The sequence below is a fragment of the Lepidochelys olivacea genome (assembly GCF_965140295.1).
Source record: "Lepidochelys olivacea isolate rLepOli2 genome assembly, chromosome: 26".
In the NCBI taxonomy this organism is placed as follows: domain Eukaryota; kingdom Metazoa; phylum Chordata; order Testudines; family Cheloniidae; genus Lepidochelys; species Lepidochelys olivacea.
The window spans coordinates 10,739,187-10,753,411 of NC_140436.1; the positions used below are offsets into that span (position 1 = coordinate 10,739,187).

General features: G+C 44.1%; 1 protein-coding gene across 1 annotated transcript in view; it reads left to right on the forward strand.

The window, feature by feature from the left end:
* The window catches only part of ANTXR1 (ANTXR cell adhesion molecule 1), a 179,000-nt gene that overhangs the window by 52,239 nt on the left and 112,536 nt on the right, over nucleotides 1–14,225 (forward strand). Inside the window, exons 11-12 of the mRNA XM_084615065.1 lie at nucleotides 11,582–11,651; nucleotides 13,642–13,720. Coding sequence (XP_084471191.1) covers nucleotides 11,582–11,651; nucleotides 13,642–13,720 — 149 coding nt within the window. The remainder of the gene's footprint in view (nucleotides 1–11,581; nucleotides 11,652–13,641; nucleotides 13,721–14,225) is intronic.

A 14,225-nucleotide genomic window follows, 5' to 3' on the forward strand; every position in this document is an offset into this window, starting at 1 on the left:
GGGGTTCTTGGGCCAAATTCTCTACCAGTGTAATATTGGCACAGCTACTGTAGCTTTTAGCTGTGCTGACTTTTACCCAGAGAGGATTTGACCTGTTGTTATTTTTAATGCAGCACTGCAGACCCAGCCTGCTCTTTTGCTGTGTTTTTGTGACACTTGGCTGTAACAGGTTTAAAATATGAATTAATTCAGAATATGTCTACACTACAAAATTAGGTCGATTTTATAGAAGTCGATTTTTAGGAAGCGATTTTATACAGTCGATTTTGTGTGTCCCCACTAAGCGCATTAAGTCAGCGGAGTGCGTCCACAGTACCGTGGCTAGCGTCGACTTTTGGAGCGGTGCACTGTTGGTAGCTATCCCACAGTTCCCGCAGTCTCTGTTGCCCATTGGAATTCTGGGTTGAGCGTCCAATGCCTGATGGGGCAAAAACATTGTCACGGGTGGTTCTGGGTACGTGTCATCAGTCACCCCTCGCTCCCTCCGTGAAAGCAATGGCAGACAATCATTTTGCGCCCTTTTTCCTGGATTGCCCTCACAGACGCCATAGCATGGCAAGCATGGAGCCTGCTCAGATCACCGCTGCAGTTGTGAGCATTGTAAACACCTCACACATTATTCTGCAGTTTGTGCAGAACCTGCAAAAGCAGGCAAGGAGGTGACGATAGCGCGATCACGATAGTGATGAGGACATGGACACAGGCTTCTCTCAAAGCTCGGACCCAGCAGCTGTTCAATACGAGAAGCCGCTGGGGATGGCGTAGCACTGATCAGAGGAGAGCAGAGCAGGATTTATAGCCTGCGGTAGGGGGCAGGAATCCCAATTTCCAATCTCAGGGGCTGCAGAAAGAGTTGTCTTTCCTGACTAGGTCTCAAAGAGCTGGACATTGTTATAGCAAGTCCCAGACCAAGGATTCAGCAGGGGCAGGTTGAGAGCCCTCCACTCCTGGGGAAATTTCACTCTGAGCCCCTAGTGTTATACAAGAAACTGCAGGTGTTTTCTCACTCCTTTTTCCCCTCTGTCCCCTTCCCCGACTTTCTTTACCTCCCTTCTCCCCATCTCTTGCTCTCTGTAAGAATCCTACAAGGACCATGGTTAAAAAGTGAAAGGAAAAGTCAGTGAAACCAATATTCCAATTGTTATTGCTGCTTGCTGTGTGCTCCACCATATCTGTGAGGGTAAGGGGGAGACGTTTATGGCAGGGTGGGAGGTTGAGGCAAATCACCTGGCGGCCGATTACGCACAGCCAGACACCAGGGCAATTAGAAGAGCACAGCTGGGCGCGCTGCGCGTCAGAGAAGCTCTGAAAACCAGTTTCATGACTGGCCAGGCTACGGTACGGCAGTTCTGTTTGTCTCTCCTTGATGAGCTCGCCACGCTGGCCAAACAGGAAATGAAATTCAAAAGTTCCCGGGGCTTTTCCTGACTACCTGGCTAGTGCATCTGAGTTGAAAGTGTTGTCCAGAGTGGTCACAATGGAGCATTCTGGGATAGCTCCCGGAGGCTAATACTGTCGAATTGCGTCCACAGTACCTCAGATCTGGAACGACGATGTCAATTTTAGCGCTACTCCCCTTGCTGAGGTGGAGTACAGAAACCGGTTTTAAGAGCCCTTTAAGTCGACAAAACCACGTTGGTTGCGTGAACGGATTTAGTTTTAATTCAACCTAACGCGGCTAAATTCGACATAATCGCGTACTGTAGACCAGGCCTCAGTTAGGGTTTAATGGGAACCAGATGGGGGCTGGGTAGCTCAGCTGTTTTGTTTGTTTGAAACCTCTCAGCATCTGATTATATCAGGCAAGACGCTTATTTTAAAGATAAGATGAAGCCAGCAGTTCCTAAAATCTTAGATCAGCCGAAATGAGACTCAAAACAAGATGGACAAGACTCACTGAGGTCATTAAAGCCATGGAGCTAATAGATTTCAGTATATATTTTATTGGGATTATACACAGAATCATGGAAATACAGGGCTGGAAGGGACATTGAGAGGTCATCAAGTCCAGCCCCCTGCTCTGAGGCAGGATCAAGTAAGACCATCTCCCTTGCTGCAGGTTAAGCCCATTACTTATTGGCGAGGGATGATGGTGAGGAGAGGTGAGAGAATCAACTTGTAATATTCATAGTTACAAGATGAAAAATAAAAAGGGAGAGAAGAGGAACATCTGCTAAAGTTGTGAGTGACCGGCTGAGCTGGACTGTGGTCAGCTGTACATCCACCAGCAGGATTTTTCTGCGGCTGGCAGGAACTGTTAGAAACACTTTCAGATTGTACGGGCTCAAATGGATTTATCCAGAGAGATTCTAATTACAATCCACACGAATTACCTGTGTTGTCATTCGTTCTTATTCTCCAGGATCGCCTGGATGTCCCAAACAAATTCAGTGGACTCATTGTTCAGGGCATTGTACATGCACATAGCAAGAGACAGTCCCTGCACCAAAGAGTTTACAAGTTGACTAGCCAGACAAAGAGTGTGAGGGAAAATAGAGGTGAAGTGACTTGCCCAAGGTCACACAGCTGGTTAGTAGCAGAGCCAGGGGTAGAACCTGTGTCTTCTGATGATTAGGCCAGCACTTGGTCAACAGGACCGAACAGCTCTTTACCTTAATGCAGCAGAGTGAGCTAGCCATGGCGTGGCACCGGTAACAAGGAAGGAGAAAATATCTCAGGATAGAGACGTGACATCCTGTTTCCATGCATGCAATTGGCATCAGAAGAGAGGCGAGAAACAACAGGAACAGGACCACGCATGTATGTGCTGGGTACCAGCAGGGAGTAAGGTTTATGGTCCGAACTGCACAGACCAGCATATCCACCAGTTCCTCATGCAATTCCTCCTGACTTTCTGTCTTCCTGCCTTCCCTCTTCCTCTGGCTGCGTCACACTCACTCACTCTCCACAGCTCCATGCGGCCTGGCCTCCCTTAGTGCAAGAGCCATTTGCTCTGCAGCTTCTGTTTTCTAATCTGTGTCTGCCTGGTGGACTCACCATCTCGCTTTAAGCCTTTACTGAATACGTGTCTCTCTACCCCTGCCTAAGCCTCTCTCTCTGCCATGGCGTTGTTGAACTCTATAACGGCGTTGTTGAACTCTATGAGCAAACACCATACCGTGTAATGGGATCCAGGTTGTTTGAACAATGCTATAGGAAATGCAGCTGCCTTTCCCAAGACAGATTACGTGCTCATGGAGTTATGGTATTTAGCTTGGAGTAATGCACCACGTCAGGACAGGTTGTGGATAGAGTACTGTCCAGGGAATTAGAAAGCCAGGGTTTGGCCACTGGTCTGCTGTGTGACTTTGGGCAAGTCAGTCCCTCTCTCTCTGTTTGTCTGTGTAAGCTCTGTAGGGCACCTCTGTGTTTGTGCAGGGTCTTTGTTAATAATAAAACAATATATATGGAGGGGCCATGTTAGCTGTACAGGACCATTATGGAAATATGGCATTCTGGAGTTCTTAAAGCTTTCTTCTAAGCTTCTTATATAGAGTATATGCTACCCCTCTGAGCCATCAGCTATTAGTGAAAGCAGATTCACCCAGTGGTAATACAATGCCTGCCAAGTTTCATCAGCAGCCTTTTTAAAGCATGTGTTTGTCATTTAAAATAAAATCCCAAGTATGACAGATGAACCCGTCGGAGTAAACATCCATCCTGATCCTTTCACTCTAGCTACAAATCATGCAGAATGTGACATCACAGCTCTACACTTTATCCATCCCCTTCCAAACATCCCCTAAATATCCTCGCAATGGCTTTGGGTTTCAGAGAGCGTGGCTCCCTATACAAAGCAGGGAAATTATAGCATGATTTCATCATGGCTTTCATTACAGCATTAGCAAAACATTCATTTCTTACTTACAGGGTCTTTTAGTAGGCAATTTCTCTAGCTCCGAGAACACACCAGTGTCTCTCTTTCTGCATTCCTACCTCCCCACAAATGGGTTTCAAGTCAAAAAAGGGTCTGTTCTTGGAGGGCTATCCTAAGCAGTAGAATGGGAGGGAAAAAAATCAGCCAGGATAAACAAAGATCACTGTTTGGTAGATGGTGTGAAGATTTCCAAGGTATTTTCTTGACCCTCCCCGCCTTTTTTTTTTAATCTCTGCCTGGTGTCGAAGGAATAGCTGAAGAGTTAAAAGGCTCAAGATTGGCCAGTCTCAAACACTTCCCGAAGAAGCATCTAGGATGCAGCATAGAGCAGATGTTCCAGTGGGAGCCTGTTGCTTCAGGAGTCACTGCAGAGACTATTATTAGAATTTGAATTGTCGTAGCCCCAGCCCCATTGTGCTAGGCACTATACAATAGATGATCCCTGGCCCCCAAACAATCCAATGGTCAAACAGGGAAACAATGGGTCCCATCGAGGCTGGATGATTCTCGGGAAGATACGCTTTAGGCAAGTGAAATAAATGAAGACTCAGGCACTAAGACCAAGATGAAAAGAAGTGATTAGTAGGGAGTTGAGACACGATAAAGAGACGTGAAAGTGCTGAGCTTTCAGGCCCCTTTGCATTGGGTCTCACTCAGAAATAGAGACACCCCAAATCATTTGAGAGTTATACGCTCTGTGAGACAGCGTTTTTTTTTCTGTTCCGCGTTTGTACAGTGCCTAGCATAATGGGGTCCTGATCCATGACCAGGGCTCCTAGACACCACTGCAATGCAAATAATAAACAGTAACTATCACTGGTTAGTTTTTAAAATCCTTGTCTTAGCTTTCATGCAGTCCCCATTCGTTCTGTCTCTACATAGTTAGCTTCTAGCCCAAAGCTGGCCTGCTTCTGCACTGCATGGTTATATGAAAGTAGTTCTAACTTTTTTTTGGTGGCTCTGCTTGGGTCATCTTGCTCCTTTATGTTCCATCAAAAAACCCATTCTGAGCTTCCTGTGAAATCCAGCATGTGTCTGGGATTTTTTTCACCCTAAGGTTACAGATTGAAAAGAGGGCTGGCTCAGTGGAAGGCAATTGGCAGAAGCTCACCAAAGTCGGGAGCAGAAAGGAATGGTCTCAAGTGAGGCTCAGTTGGTTTTACAGGCTGTAAATATTCTTTGAGCCAGAGAAGTGTTAATTAAAGGTTAGAGAGTAGATTGCATGAGTTTAAGTGCTGGTGGAAGGTTCCTTATTGCATGAGGGTCTCTATGCAGAGAATAGATTTGCATGGGCTACAGCAAGAAAGTTTCCCATACACACACTGCCCTGGAAATGTACCCAGTGGTGAGCTGGAGCTGGTTTGCTCGAATCGGTTGTTAAATTTTGAAGCTGGTTTAGAACGGGTTGTTAAAGGGGTGGGCAAACTCTGACCCGCGGGCCACATGTGCCCCGCAGGACCGTCCTGTCCGGCACGTCTGAGCTGTCAGCTGGGGAGGCTCCCCTGAGAATCCGTTTTTAATTTTTACTCACCCGGTGGTGCTCCAGGTCTTCGGCGGCACTTCGGAGGCAGGTCCTTCAGTTCCGCCGAAGACCCGGAGCGAGTGAAGGACCTGCCGCTGAAATGCCACAGAAGCCCCGGAGCGAGTGAAGGAACCGGTTTTTCAGCTTCTGGCAGCTCATCACTGAATGTACCCCTCAGTTAAACAGTTGGTTAGTGTCCATATACCCATTGCACCTTGTCTTCTCTACCGAGACTGCCAACAAGGACATTGTGAACCATTGCACTGATTACTGTTTACATTTGTAAGCTCGTAAGCTCAGGAAATCTCTATTATTATATGTGGATATAGCATATAGCACAATGGGGCCTTTAGACTGTACTGTATTAAGAGAGAGATCCTGACGTTAAAGAGCTTACAATCTATTCTAAATCAATGAAATGGAGGGTCAGAGAGGTGAAGTGACTTTCCCAAGGACCCACAGCTGGTCTGTGGCAGAGCCAGGCACAGAATTCAAGTCTTTTGTCTCCCATCTAATGCCCTGGCTACCTGATTACTCTACCATCAACGATTTTTCCATGTATATTGTGAACTGAGACAGGTCCGAGCCACAAAGCCCAAAGTTTGGGCCCGTCTCTCCCTGCAGAGGAATACAGCCCATTTTTCTGCAGCCTGCAAAGAGGAGCAGCATCGTTTCAAATGCATCCGGTACAGACAAACTGACTTGCAGATGAAAGGGGTTTTTGTTTTGTTTCCCAATGCAGTTTTCCAGGAAGGAGTCAGATGGCTGAAGTTATGCAAACCAAATGGATCTTCTTTTGTTTGGGGGGGGTTAAAGTTACTCATTTCTGTGGTGAAACAAAAACATTCTCCAAACAAAACAATCCCTCCCCATAGCTAAACCTGCCAGTTATGAGCTAGAGTAGGCCCTGGAGACTAGAAGATGGATAAACTTTCTAGAGGAGAGTAGATTTAATTTCGGGAGAAGAAATGGGAGTGGAGAGGAGAGAAACAAAATGCTTGTGAAATAGTCTCAGCAAAAGGCCTTGCAAAACGAAAGCAGCTTTAAATGCTGGAGAGCGCATGTTCTTTGCCTTTTACCCTGGTGTTTTAGAAGAAGAAAGTGGCCCATCTGGCTGACATGAGACCTCGTTCCGCTGTCACATGCATTGATGTGATTCATTAACTTCACTAGAGTTACTCCTGATTTACACTGGTATAAGTGAGAACAGAATCAGGCTCCTCAGGGTGTTTATAGTCCCAGGGCCTGATTCTCCTCTGTCTTGCCCCTTGTGGATCCCGGTTACTCCTGTGTGAGGTGGATGTGAAAGGTCACTATTGTGATCTGGTAGCATTGCTCACTCACTGCAATGATGAGAATGGCTGCATGAGATGCACAGCAGTGGAGAATCAGACCTATGGATTGTATACCACCTGCCGTCCAACTCTGATCTCCACTTGGCTTACACATGGCTTAAAGGATCTGTAGCCGGTGTTGAGGAATCCTCTCATGCTGCAAAGCCAGCCTCTATGCCAACCTCCTTCCATTCCACCCCCACATTCCCCCAAAGCAAGAAGGTTGTCAGTGTATTTCCCTATACCCTGGCAATCCCCTTGGGGCTATGGGCAGAGCAAGAGTGGCACCAATTAGCACCCGGTGGGCACGGGATCAGAGGAGAGTAACGGTGGCTTAAAACCAACTCTCATTTGCTGAGCCGTGTGCACAAAATCCAGATGCCAAGATCTGACCCACCACTGAAAATAATGGAGCTCATCGAAATTTTTCTTTCACAACTTATTTTTGACAAAAATGGAAAATTGTTGGAAATGACCAATTTTGGCAATATTTCTGAGGTTTTTGTCAAAAAAACCTGAAAACCTCTAAAACTTGTTGTTGTTGCACAAAGCCTCCCAACCCCTCCCCCCCCCGCTTTTTTAATGAAAATATGAAAACTTTTTTAAAAAATTTCATGAAAACTAACCTTTTTCCCCATTATTGTTGAAATTTTCCATGGGAATAAAAAGAAACATTTCCCAGCCGGCTTTGGAAAATCCTCTTTCAAGATGCTGCCATAGCAGGAAAACACATGAGGGTGTCATATGTACTGGGTGGGTACCCATGAAACAATACTGCAAAATAATATGCATTTATCTTCAATAAGAAAAGCTGCCATCGAAATGTCAGGGAGAGAATTCTCTTCCGCTGCTATTTGCTTCCAGCCCCTGGAAGGTTTTATGTTGCTATGAGCAGGGCCATAAAAACCCTGTGATCAGTATCTGCCTCACCGTCTCAGAACTTCATGGGGTTGCAGCAAAATATGCTGTACTGTCTCATTTCCCAGTGAGCCCTGCTGAGCTTACCGCTGAGGAGAGGGCCATGGTTTCACAGAGGCCTCTGCTGTTGCTGTGGTTGGCCTGCACCGGGGGAAACAGCTGCAGAGTGACCCAGGAAAGTTTAAACGAGGTCAGAAGCTGCTGAAGAAAATCTTTCCTGGAAGTTCGCAGCACTCTGTTCAGCTTCAAAGTTTACCTCTTTCGGATGCTGGCACTTCAGTTCTTTGGGGCAAGGATCATCTTTTGGTTCTATGTTTTGTACATCACCTAGCATGATGGACGAAAAGAGCAGGGGTCCTAGTCCATGACTAGGGCTCCTAGGAGCTCTGGTCATAAAGCTAACAAATATTGATAGTTAATACAGAATTCCAACTTGCCCAAGATTCCCTAAAAACAGAGGGCCAGATTTTCAAAAGAGCTCAACTCCTACTTAGGATCCTACCTATTTTTTTTTTAGGGGTGTTCCACACCTATCAGGTGCTGTTGCTTTTAGTGAGAGGTGGTGTGGCCTAGAGGATAAAGCACTAGACTGGGACTCAGGAGCCCTGGATTCAGTTCCCAGCCCTGCTGCGTGACCTTGGATAAGTCTCTGGCCCGCTCTGTGCCTCAGTTTTCCCATATGTAAGGTGGGGATAATGATACTGACCTCCTTTGTAGTACACTTTGAGATCTACTGATGAAAAGTGCTAGGTATTATTAATAGGAGTTGTTGGATGCTGACCACTTCTTAAAATCTGATCAAGAGAGGCCCTCAGATTGGAATGCATCCGATGAAGTGGGCTGTAGCTCATGAAAGCTTATGCTCAAATAAATGTTAGTCTCTAAGGTGCCACAAGTCCTCCTTTTCTTTTTTCTCAGATTACAGAATCTCACTGTTTTGCTTTCCCTTCATTAGATAACACAACAAGATGGCAGAACATCCATCTCCAGTACAAACTGCACTTAATGGAATGGAAACAGCACCTAAATCATTCTGTTCATGGGCATCCTAGTTCATTTACACGAGCTCTTTGACATACAACCAGTTTGTTGTAAATTTTGAATGACAAATTGCCATGATTAAGAAACAACCAGCTATACAGAGAGAGAGATGTCCAGATTCTCTCTTGCTGAGATCCACCCCTTCCCTTGCTCATCATGTCCCCTCTATACCAGGATGGGGGAGTTGGCATAGGAACTGTCTTTGTCAATTTATATGAATTGAGAGCTCCCCTGCACTGGGGGATTCTCAGCTAGCCATTTAGGGCCAGATTCCATCAGGCAGGGCAAAGTGGCCAGAACAGGGGGGAGAGAATCTAGCCCATATTGTCCAGTTCTGGGCTGTGAAGACAATTTTTGTGTTCTAGCAATGAGAGTAGCATTCAGTCATGTAGGGTTCAGGCTATAGATCATGTCAGGTTGAGTGAAATTTCCCATGAAATGGAAATTTCCTTTTCCAGCCACTTCTAGTTATAAGCAACCTATTGTGATGTTGGGACTCAATATAGCATTAATGAACCCTTTATAAACTATGTAAAAGGATACCTTTAGTACACAGCACTTCTGTTTTGCTTTCTATTTGAGGATCTCAAAGCACTTTACTAACCTGAATGAAGCCCCCAATAAAGATAAAGATTATTATCATTATAAGGCTAGGAAAACTGAGGCACAGATCATTTATATAATTTGCCAACGGTCAGACAGGTCCCAAACGAGCAAAATGTTCAAGCAGGTGGGTAACTTTATATATCTGAGTTCCACTGACCACTTCTTAGTTCCTCAGTGGAACTATTCATGTGTTTAAAGTTATTCATCTGCATGGCTGCTTTGCTAAGATAAGGGCCACAGTTACTTATTGGTAGAATCAGGAACAGAAGACAGATCTTCCTACTTCCAGTCCAAGGCTTTAACAGTAATACTAGAGATATTACAGTGATGAGCATGTTATGAATGCCTAGACAGATGCCTCCACACACTGACTGTTTTTTCTCTTGAGCCAGGAAATCAGTTCAGGTGAAATAGATTACCTGAATCTCATTCGAGCCTTAATCCTTTCTGAGGGTTGAAAAGTTGAAAAATTTAGACTGCCATTTCCAAAGGGTCCTAAGGGAGTTAGGAGTGTCCATGGGAGTTGGATGCCTAATTCCCATAAGGCTCCTTGAAAATCGCAATCTAAATTCCCTTACAACCTCTACCCATCCTGAGTTCGTCAGGGATTGGAAGCAGAACCAGCACAGTAATTCAAGAAAAGCTACTCCTGCAGTATTTCTGGTCCAGCTAAAACCAAGGAAGCACCTGGAATCTCAAGATTTTGAGCCTACTTTTGGTGAGATTTTCTAAGCCAAAATGGTTGGCATAATCACCTCTGAACATTTTGAGGTTTGCACATCTCTTAATTATGGGGCAGTTCAGAAGCCTACAATCCTTGATGGGCTGCAACCTCTACAGCTAGAGAATAATGAATTTTTCAGTAAATCCTAAAGTAAAGAAAATTTTTTGAACAAAATGTTTTGTTTGATCCAAAATGAAACGTTTCATTTCAAGTTTGAGCATTTTTAACACATTTGCATTCTTTTTTAATGCAATTGAAGGGAACTTCAAAAGAAAAAGTCATTTCAAAACAGAAAAATTGAAATATTTTGTTTTGAAAATGTCTACTATACTGAATTTATTTGGTTTGTTTTTCAAAATGAACAGTTCAGCAAAACCGACACAAATTGGTGAAATGTTTGTTTCAGCAAATCTGCATTTTTTTGCTGAAAATTTTTTTGTTGAAAATTTCACCCGGTTCTAGTAACTGCATCATGCAATAGCAGAGAGAGCACTATATAAAGCGCACCTAGGCATGCATGAATGGGGCTCCTCTTAATTAACTGAGCCTCACAACACCCCAGAGGCAGGTAAGTATTATTATCCCTATTACACAGGTCGGTAAACTGAAGCACAGAAAGGAAAAAATGGATTTGCTTAAGGTCATCACACCAAGTCAGCAGGGAGCCAGTCATAGAATCCAGGCATCTTCAGTACAGTCTGACTGCTAGATTTCCACCCCTACTCCCAAGTGTTTATATATAGGTTTGGCAGAATTTGATTTTTTAAAAATAATTTTGAGAGACATCTATTTTTAATCTTCCTCTTATTTGTATCTATTTAAATTTTTACAGTTGTGCAAAACTATGGACTTTAAGCAATTTTTTTTTCTATTTTTATCAACTTAAATTTTCATAGTTGTGGAAAATGAATGGGGCTGTCACCTGGGGGAGGATCAAGCAATAATTATGTAACGACAATTTGATGCTGATATTCAAAAATTAAGCTTGATAACCATTAAAACACAAATTCTCAACATCGTATGTCAAAATAAATATCTTTAAATTAAACTCTAAGAAGTTCTCAAGCACCATATTTCTTACTTTGTTTAACTCTACATTTCAGCTATTATCAGTGGAAATATTTTCTCATCAGTTTGTATGTGTACAGTGAAACAGACATTTACTGATATTTACAGATAAAAATCTAATCCTTCAAAGCCTATTTATATGCCATGAGAGAGAATTAAGAGGTTGTAAACTTTAAGGTAATCCTAACTTTTAAATGGTTTCAGAGTAGCAGCCATGTTAGTCTGTATTCACAAAAAGTAAAGGAGGACTTGTGGCACCTTAGAGACTAACAAATTCATTTGAGCATAAGCTTTCGTGAGCTACAGCTCACTTCATTGGATGCGTGCAGTGGAAAATACAGTGGGGAGATTTATATACACAGAGAACATGAAACAATGGGTGTTACCATACACACTGTAACAAGAGTGATCAGGTAAGGTGAGCTAACTTTTAAATGGTGCATTACCAAACTCCTCACACATCAGTCCACTTTCTCTCTTTCTTTCTCCAGATGAGAAACCTTTCGTAGTAGAAGATACCTATTTGCTCTGCCCAGCACCTGTATTACGAGAAGTTGGCATGTAAGTTCTTAGAGATACCCACCAGCATTTGAAATTGACTGATCCCATTTATTGCCTGAGGAAGAATAATTGATTTACCTGATTTTAACTATCATACATCCCTGTATTCACTATTAAACTGGGCCACAGTTACTTCCTAGCCCACAAATTCCATGCAGGAAAGCTGAACCAAAGTCTGTTGGTCATATATGGACATGGCAGGACTGACTAGATCTTGTTTTAATTGTAAAACAGTAGCCTTAGAAGCTCTCTCTGAAATGATCTCAATAGTGTAAAGCTAGATAGTGGGGTATTGAGCCTTCACTGCTCCTGTGACTCAAGATATGATCCAACAAAGGGATTTTGTGATCTTCAGCAGTTGGGAGAGAGTTAAAAAAGGGAAGAACTGGTCATAAAACAGAAGGGGCCCATCCTGCTGCCCTTTCTCACTTAGGGCCTGTTCCAGAGCCATTCAAGTCAACTGATTTGAATGATTTGATTCAGTTACCGTTGACTCTTCTCACACGTATGTGAAGATGGATGGCATGATTAGGCTCAAAGCATGGGAGACAATGCTGAATGAGTTTGGCTCTTACTGCCCATACTGCACAGCGGTAGAAATTCTGCAGTGCATCATCATTCCTCAGTTTTAAGAGACAACTTTATTACTGTAGCCGCTCAGTCACTGCATCCACTCAGTTCTTCCGCACGATGTTATACTAAATGTTATACTACCGGGAAGCATCGCAGCTGGAGCTGCGAGAAATCAGTCATCATCGGCAGACTCTGTGAATCTGGCCTGTTAATAGGTTTAAAAAAATGTGTGTTGCTTTTTGTGTCCCATTGCCTCTTCCCACCGCCTCTCCTATAGTAATGTCACCATAATGATAAGGCAGGCAGGTGCATTCCTAGCTTTCCACTGTATCCAAAGATTTTGTACTGCTGTCCACCACCAAGGTATCTGATCTGCTTTCACATGCATTGGATTGGCAATAGCAAGGTCCCTAGCAGAGTTCATGGAGTCACGCCTTCCTCTTCCTTCTGGGTTATAGGAATTCTGCTTGAGGAAGGCATTTCTGTTTTTCACTTTGCGTGGGAAGCAAGCAGAGGGGGGTTGATGATGTAAATGTCATTCTGGTTACGGTGGAAATGCGGTATGGTAGAAAGAGAGAGGTTTTTGCAACTTTCCCTAAAGACAGGCAGATTCTAGATTAGTCTAATCTCCTCTGGAAATTCATTCCACAGCAGGAACCCTTCACTAGAGAATGTTTTGTCCCCAGCTCTCATGTAACTTGTTTTGGGCTTTGCGATCTGTACTCTGCAGTGCTTGACATATTCATGACTTCCTCTTGTCGATGAACTGAGCTCTATTCACATGAGAGTGTCAGTGTTTTTCTATTCCCAATTGGAATAGAAAGTACAGAGCTCGAGGAAGATGGTGTAATTTTTAATCCAGTGTCAGTTAGTAGAGGGAAAACAGTTCTTTATATGGGAGTGGAGAATACCCTATTGTTATGCTGGAGAGGGAGTTTGTATGTATGTTCTGACCCTAATAAACAGAACAGATGGTTGTTAACCCGAAGATACAGACACTTGATGACGAGTGAGATTAAGGAGAACAAGACTTGTCAGTAGCAGATAGGATCCTAGCAAACCTGGAAGCAGATAGTAGAGGTACCAGATAATACAGCCAATTAAGGAAAACATAGAGTAGCTCTGAAGCTGCTCTAAATTGTGCTAAGGCTAGGTTGGGCCTAGGACTAAGGGAATGAAGAGGTGGTATTTTGCTCCCTTCTTTTCTCAGCGGTGTCACTTTTTTCTCCATATAATACATTGCACAGGTGGCTGAGTGCATTACAATATGGCAGCATGGGGCAGTGAGGATGGGAATTAGCCTATGTTTGAAACCTCAGGTACTGGCCAGAGCCTGATATCAGGATCCCCGATTCAAGCCGGGGCACGTGTCTGATGCAGCGTGGCAGATGGCTGTCCTGTTGTTGTTTTTTTGCAGGGAGGCAGCTCTTCAGGTCAGCATGAATGACGGCCTCAGTTTCATCTCAAGCTCCGTCATCATCTCCAGCACGCACTGTGTAAGTTTCAACATATGCGCATAAAAGGATTCTGTAGCAAAAGGGTTCTAAACCACAGATAAGCTGTGCTGGTACTTGAGGCTTGGGTGAGTGGCATGCTAAGGAGCCACCTCTCTGCCTTAGTGGTGAGCTCTTACGCATGGCCCTCCTGCACTGCCATTCCCCATGTGGTGTGCACCTTAACATGGGTTTGAAGCAAGCAGCTCATGCTCTGTCTGAGCATGTATGGGAGATGGTGAAGTGGTTTTGTGATATAGCAGAGGTGTCAGGATCTGGTTCGCCACTGCTTTGCTCCTTGCATGGTGAGTGCATATTGCACCAGTGGATCAGACATGTCCACTCACACCAGTGATATCTGTTTACACCCACTTTGCACAGATGCAAATGATGGCACAAGTTGCAAGGCAGTGGCAATCGGACCCTTTGTCTATGAATCGATATGCTCCTCCCCAAAAGTTTGGGGAGCTCTGCAGAAGTGCAGACTGCACTGACCCCATGTCCTTCT